The 8265-nt window shown below is 46.0% G+C and overlaps 1 protein-coding gene across 1 annotated transcript in view; it reads right to left on the reverse strand.

Moving 5' to 3' along the window:
- Positions 1 to 8265, reverse strand: part of dync2h1 (dynein cytoplasmic 2 heavy chain 1) — a gene marked incomplete at its 5' end in the record, with an annotated part of 340281 nt that overhangs the window by 245045 nt on the left and 86971 nt on the right. Inside the window, one exon of the mRNA XM_084336726.1 lies at positions 16 to 136. Coding sequence (XP_084192852.1) covers positions 16 to 136 — 121 coding nt within the window. The remainder of the gene's footprint in view (positions 1 to 15; positions 137 to 8265) is intronic.

Below are 8265 nucleotides of genomic sequence, written 5' to 3' on the forward strand. Positions count from 1 at the left end.
ATACGTCCCGACTACAAGTAGGCCTGAAAAAGCCTTGACTCCCATTTCTGGGCCACCACCATCCACACCGTCAAAGATGTCCGGCGTGGATACCACAGCCTTAAAGGCGGAGATTCTCCTCGCGCTGAAGTCGGAACTAGCAGAGATAATACAATCGGAATTGAAAGGTGCACTTTCCAAAGAGTTCGACCTTATCAGAAATGATTTGAAAGCGATGAAGGAGGAAATGTGAAGCTGTGTAGCGACACTGCGTGTGGACATGAACAAAATGGAGGTTGCGGTTAAAGACGTGGAGGGTGGTCTCTCGAGGTGGTCGGATGAGGTGGTAACGCTACAAGCCACAGTCGAAGACTTAAAGACGGAGGTGACCGGTCTCAGGGGAAAGTGTGATGACATGGAAGGAAGAATGAGGAGGTGTAACGTGAGGATACTCGGAGTGGCTGAGACGGATGGCTCAAGTTCCACTGCGTCGGTCTCAAGGCTACTGAAAGGCGTGCTGCAAATGGATGATGAAGTGCTGGTAGACCGCTCGCACGGAACACTGGGGCCGAAGAGGACAGACGGGAAGCCCCGTGCTATCGTGGCTAAACTCCACTATTACCAGGACCGTGTCGAGGTGTTGAGCCGGGCGCGCGCTCAGGCTCCATTACAGGTCAACGGAATGTCTATTGCAATCTTCCCCGACTATGCCACGGGCGTCGCGAAGGCCAGGGCTGCGTTTACGGAGGTGAGGAAGCTACTACGCGGTCGTGAAGGCATCCGATACGGCATTCTCTTTCCAGCCCGACTTCGCATGGGGAAAAAGAAAAAGAGTTCATCGATGCAGGTGAAGCAATGAGCTACGTCAGAAAGAACATTGTGCATGCAGCAGCGGGTGAGACCACATAGAAAGAGAGATATATCGATGTGTACGTGCTGCTTATGATATGCAGGTGATGTGAACAATGTATCATATTAACTCCAACAGGACAATATATATATAGAGGCTACTGTAATGTCTACTGTGTGATCATCTATGTGTAGCATCATCTGCCTAGCATTGAGAGGACGCCACTGGACACCATTTACCAAGCTAAGTGACTCACCAATCTCCAGCAAATTCATTGCCCTATACTTATGATGTACAGGCGATGTGAACAGTGTATAATTTTGGCCCCAATACACAATGTGTGTATACACATACAGACATATAAATATGTACACACATGCTCACACCTATGATGACGCACGCGCTCGCACACCTAATGGGTGTACTATCTAGAGATTCTAGGCGTACCACACACACGTGGGCACATACTACGCGCATGCACAGACACACATGTAGACACACATACACGTTTACACATTATACAGACACGGGGGCACGGACCCACACACTCACGCCTACACACCCATACGTTTACACCTTGGCTGTGTCCGATACATCCATACACACACATAGGTTCACGTGCACGCAAATGCACAAACACTGAAGGGCATATGTCCAGGTACACACCCATTTGTAGACGCATGGACACACGCACACTTCCACACCTCTTCCAATTTATTTTATTCTATATCACCCAATCAGGCACCCTTTTTTGTGTTTAACGGGGCATGTTGGTTGCCCTTGCTCGGGAGTAAAATGTTCTGCCTTATTTCAGGGCCTGCTTGATGTGAGGTTGTTAATGTTAATATATTATTGTTATGCTTACCGTTTACCGCTGCCACCTATATTACCCTACCTGGTTGGGTGTATCCCAGCCACTGGACAGCTGAAGACCTTATATACCAAGATCTGAGTAAAGACTTTTTACTCTTACTTTTCTTTTCTTTCTCTTTATTATTTTCTTTTACCTAAGGGGCTCGACGGGGGCCTGAGCGGCTGGCTCCATAGGTAGAACACCGCCAACACAAGCACATTATGTGTGGATTAGTTTCTGAAGGGTATTTTGGGCACCTTGTTTTTTATAGGTGTCAGGGGGGGGGGGTTACCGGACTTGTACATTCAACATGCTTAACTGATCAGACGTCTGTTTTGTTTTTCACCTGCAGTTGTGCTGAGCTCTCTCTAGGTTCCAGATGCATGGCCTCTCTCATCTACTATGATCGACACGGGTGATACCATGGGGCTGGAAGGGTGCTTTGTCAATTTCGTGAGTTGGAATGTTAAATCACTCAACCACCCAGTAAAGCGTAAGAAGGTACTTACACATTTAAAACAACTCAATGCAGACATAGCGTTTTTACAGGAGACGCATTTAAAAACGGCGGACCATGCTCGACTGGGGGGAGGATGGGTGGGACAGATGTATCACTCCAACTTCCATACAAGGGCCAGAGGAGCAGCCATTTTGATAGATAAAAACACGCCATTTACTATGTCAAGTGTAGAGGCCAACCCTGCAGGGCGCTATATTATAGTGGTGGGGAAACTGCATTAATTTCCGGTCATTTTGGCTAATATCTACGCACCAAACTGGGACAACCCTTCGTTCTTCACCAGCCTTTTTTTTCTCGCCTACTGGATATGACCTCGCACCATCTCATCCTTGGCGGCGACATGAATTGTGCACTCTCCCCGGGGCTGGACCGTAGCTCGTCCAGGAAGGCCCCCCAGTCTAGCTCGGCCTGCGCAATCTGGCGCTTTCTTAAATCATATTATGGGGTAGCTGACGTGTGGCGGTTTTGTAATCCTACATCCAGAGGATACTCCTTTTTTTCTCCGGTCCATAATACCTTCTCGCGCATAGACAGCTTTCTCCGGGATAAGAGACTCCTTCCCCTCGTAACCAAATGCGAATACGGAGCGATAGTTATCTCAGACCATGGTCCCTTAGTTATGAAAATTAGTATCCCGAATACACGGCTCGGCCACCTTTTGCTCCTGTCGGAGGAAGCCTTCACAAGCTTCATCACCTCGGAAATTACATTATTTCTCGACATTAATAAGACTCCGGGAATGTCTTCTTTAACCATTTGGGAATCACTGAAGGCGTACTTAAGGGGACAGGTGATTTCATATTGCGCCAACCAAAAGAAGATAAACACGGCACGCCTTAAGCAACTGACGGACGAGATTTTGGAACTAGATAGACTACATAGCCACTCGCCATCAACCGACACGTTGAAAAAACTTATATCGCTGCGAACTGAGTTTGACCTCCTGTCAACGCGACAGGCTGAGTACCTCATTACTAAAACGCGACAGGGGTACTATGAACATGGGGAGAAGGCCGGACGGATACTTGCCCATCAGCTGCGACAAAGAACTGCCAACCAGTCCATCCCCACTATCAACAACGAGCGGGGCTCAAAAGCCACTGACAACCTTAAAATTAATAAAAGCTTTAAAATGTTCTACCAATCGTTATACACCTCGGACTCGCAAGTGGGGCCCTCCACGCTAGACGATTTCTATAGGACCCTCCGCGTCCCGACAGTCGACCCAGAGAGGGCCGCAGATCTGGAGGAGGAACTTACGGTTGCGGAGATTACGTCAGCGATTAGAGCTATGCAGAGTGGCAAGTCCCCAGGGCCAGACGGCTACCCTACAGACTTCTACAAAAAATTCTCAACCCAGCTGTCCCCGCTGCTGCTAGCCGTATTTGATGAATCATTCTCAACAAATTCTCTTCCTCCGACCATGCGCCAAGCGGTTATCTTCTTAATCCTTAAGAAAGACAAGAACCCACTGGAATGCGGCTCGTTCCGTCCAATTTCCCTCCTTAACGCTGATGTCAAGGTTCTCGCTAAGATTCTGGCCCGTCGTCTGGAGGGGGTTCTCCCCTCGATTATCTCGCCGGACCAAACAGGCTTCATCAAGAATCGGTACTCTTTCTTTAATATCAGACGCCTCCTAAATATCCTGTATAGCCCCTCTCCACCCGGAACACCTGAGGTGGTCCTCTCCCTTGATGCGGAAAAAGCGGTTGATCGGGTGGAGTGGGACTATCTTTTTCACGCTCTGGAGAGGTTTGGGTTTGGCCCTAAACTCATAGCTTGGATTAAAATTCCATATACGTCTCCGATGGCTGACCGTTCGCACCAACAACAATCTATCCACCTACTTTGAACTCCATAGGGGTACGAGACAGGGATGTCCTTTATCTCCACTCCTTTTCGCGATCGCAATGGAGCCCCTTGCGCTGGCTCTGAGGCAGAACACCGATATCAAGGGGATCATGCGCGCGGGCTCGGAGCATAAAGTCTCGCTCTACGGGGGAGCTCCCGTAGCTCACCGCATATCTCGGCGCTATTTCTGCGTCGGGGAAAACCGTGCTCGTCACGGATCTGGGGGACACGAGTTCGATTCCCGGACCCGCCGTCATTTCTCAGAATGTCTTCCCCTGCTCTACATCCCATTTCAACCTGTTTCTGTCGGTCATGCTTGACCAGAAAAGCGATAAACGCTAAAAAATAAAGTAAAAAAAAAAAAAAAAAAAAAAGTCTCGCTCTACGCGGACGACATGTTGTTGTATATATCACAACCCCAAACGAGTCTTCCTCGGTTGATGACCCTACTTGCGGACTTCGGCAAAATATCCGGATACAAAATCAACATTCAAAAAAGCGAACTGATGCCCGTCGGCACCTCGGCGGATCGGGTACCTCTGAGCACATTCCCGTTTAAAATTAGCCCTAAAAAGTTCAAGTACCTCGGGATATGGATCATGCATGAACATAAGGACCTATATATGGCTAACTATCAACCCTTACTGTCCAACCTGGCGAGAGATATTGAACGTTGGGACCCTCTGTCTGTCGCTATCCCTGGGTGGGAGGATCAACACAATAAAGATGATTGTATTGCCGAAATTTCTATATGCATTTCAGAGTCTTCCAGTCTTTCTGACCAAAACATTCTTCTCCAAGATAAACAACCAGATATCTTCCTTTATCTGGAACAAAAAACCGCCCGGATCAAAAGATCTATGCTGCAGAGACCCCGCGTAATGGGTGGGATGGCGCTTCCAAACTTTATTTACTACTACTGGGCAGCAAACATAAGATTGTTATTATACTGGGTAAAGGGGGAGGACACAGCCCCCTGGTGGACAGTACTGGAGAGTGCGTCGGTTAAATCCACCTACCTATCTGCCTTGTTATGTGCTAAGCTCCCGTTCACACAGCCCATATCTAGCTTTACCTCGAACCCAGTTGGCATCCACTCGATAAAAGTGTGGAACCAATTTAGAAGAACCTTTTCCCTCAGGGAACTATCACTGGCTGCTCCGATCACAAGAAATCACATGTTTGTCCCATCAACGATGGATAAGGCCTTTGACGGTTAGGTTGGCAGTGGAGTGATTACGCTGTCTGACCTCTATATAGACGGCAACTTTGCCTCCTTTGATCAGCTAGTACAGAAATACAAGATCCCTAGGTCACACTTCTATAGATACTTGCAACTCCGGAGCTTCGTAACTTCGAACTCGGACTGCTACCCAGTGTGTCCTCCGGTCTCCCTTTTAGACTCAATCTTGAACTGTAAACTGATCCAGAAACAGGCTATAAGCAGAATTTATGAACTACTTAATAGAAGCAACTCGACACCTTTAGACCTCCTCAGGGGCAGATGGGAGACTGACTTAGGTGAACCAATCACAGAGGTCACATGGGACGAGATAATACAGGGGATTTTCTCCTCTTCCATTTGCCTTAAACATGCGGTTATCCAATTTAAAATTGTACACCGACTGCATTGGTCTAAAGACAGGCTCTCTAAGATATATCCCGACATAGACCCTCTATGCCAGTGGTTCCCAAAGTCGGGGTCGCGACCCAAAGGTGGGCCACGAGCAGCCACGGGAGGGCCGCGAGATGATTTCCAAAAAATAAAAAATAAATTGTCAGGCCACTGAACTTAGAAGCAGGCCAGGACAGTGTTTCTAGTTGTATTCTAAAATTCTATTCTATTGTATTCTAAAATGTGACTATATGGTTTTATATGAACTTAATAAATAAACAAAAACGAAAAATCTACTTATTTCAACGAACATTTCAAACTAAATAACAGATTATGCACATAAAACGCTGAAAACAACCGAAGCAACAATAGTATTTTAATGAGGCTATTATTATCATTATTATTTTGCAACAAGTTAGCCCTCTCATAAATAGCACATATAAATGAATAACTAACTTGAACTAACTTAATAGGATTGAAGTGATATTTGGCTTAAAAAATCGGTCGCCTGGCAAAAAAAATTCAAAAAAAAAGCCTGACGATGTGCATTGGGCAGCGGCTTTCTGGCGCCTTTATTTTCTGGGTCCCGGCTTGAAAAGTTTGGGAACCCCTGCTCTATGCGACCGCTGTAGACAGGCTCCAGCCACTCTGCTCCACATGTTCTGGACGTGCCCAAAGTTGCACACCTACTGGCAGACCATCTTTGACACCTTCTCTAAGATATTTGGAAAGGAAGTGGAGCCATCACCATATATTGCATTATTCGGAGTGGCCCCAGCGGACATCCACTTTAGATGGTGGGAATCTAGAATGCTGGCCTTCTGCTCACTTTTGGCCAGAAGGCTGATACTGTTCAAATGGAAGGACCCAGGTTCACCTGTCTACGGCCACTGGATGAGAGAGGTCATGTATCATATTAAACTGGAGAAGATCAGGTATACTATCAGAGGTTGTACCGAAAAATTCCACAATATTTGGGATCCTTTCCTACCTTTCTTTGAGGGTATGGAAGCGGATAATGTGACGGAGGCGATCTGACTGGCCTCCCTGGTCTCTCAGCTTGTTACCGTTTATTTTTTCTATTATGTTCTTACTTTTCTTTTTCTCTATCTGCAGAAGGCAAGAGATATGTGACTGCTGTCGGATGATTTAAAAGCTAAAAGGAAAAACAATGATTAATAAACGATCTAAGATATTGTAGAATGATTTTGTCTGGTATAGGGGTGGGGGGGAGGGAGGGCCTTATTTTATTTTTATTTTCTTTTGGCCCATGTGGGACCACCTGTAAAAAAAAAAAATTCAAATAAAAAAAAACCTTGATAAAAAAAAATGTGCTATAAAAATTTTGTTTTACTTACTGTACTTACAACACATCTAGGACATTGACTTGTAGTAAATAGAACACCAGTCAGGCTCATGTCACTCATCAATGTACACAGTATATGTAAGGGATAATACACAACCAGGCGTGTGGTTATCGAAAAATAATGTACAACGTGGGGGCTAATTAATTACCCCACGAGGTGAAGTGCATATTTTTCGATAACCACACACCTCAGAGTGTATTACTCAGCTTATACCATGGCCCAGTGGCGGCTCTACCACTAGGGGCGCTAGGGCGCCGACCCACCTGCTGGCCAGCTGCTGTTAAATCAGAGAAGAAGAGAATAAAACTTTTTTGTTTTTGTGTTTTATAGCCCTATAATAATATAAACATGTTTAAAATTAATAATATTTACTCATTTTAAGTATGTTTGTATTTCCAATGCACAATATAACGTTATTATCTAAATTAAAAAAACATCGTTTTCCAGAGCAGAAGTGACATCACGTTTTTTTAATTTTTTTAATTTTTTCGTATTTCTCGGGGGCAATACGCGATAGCGCTCTGACGTGCGCGTCACAGTTTGATCGCTGTCTCCGTCACAGCCAATCAGTGCAGTACGGCGTTGTGCGTTGAAATATGACTATTATGTTGGAATCCGAGCGCGCGATTTGAAGCGTCTAGCCAGCAGCGTGAACTTCCGTGAACTAATTTCCATAGCCGCATTTCGCGGAGACTCTCTCTGATTGGCCGACGCCAGTATTTTTTTCATGGCAGAATTTCACAGAGACGATCTCTGATTGGCCGAATCCAATTACTAATGTTCTAATGTTCCAATTCTAGCTTCATTGAGATAGTTGTGTTGTTGTGAGATGCATGCAGCTGTTTGTCTTAGAGCGTGCCGTGCCTGCAAGTTCTTTAGACTGTTAAGCTTAGGCACTCTTTCAAAGTTGGTTAAGGTTAGAGTTTGTCTTAGAGCATGGCGATAGAACGCCAGGTAGTTTGCAGTCTGTTCGAGCGGAAATGGACAAAGGAATGTACTTGTTGAGTGTTGTGGCAACGAGCTCAGCTGAGCTAAACACTTGGCTAACTGCTAACTTGGCCCTGGACGTTTCAACCCCCCTCTCTCTCTCTCTCTCTCTCTCTCTCTCTCTCTCTCTCTCTCTCTCTCTCTCTCTCTCTCTCTCACTCTCTCTCTCTCTCTCTCTCTCTTCTCTCTCTCTCTCTCTCTCTCTCTCTCTCTCTCTCTCTCTCTCTCTCTCTCTCTCTCTCT

Source organism: Notolepis coatsorum (genome assembly GCF_963971535.1).
Source record: "Notolepis coatsorum genome assembly, chromosome: 1".
In the NCBI taxonomy this organism is placed as follows: domain Eukaryota; kingdom Metazoa; phylum Chordata; class Actinopteri; order Aulopiformes; family Paralepididae; genus Notolepis; species Notolepis coatsorum.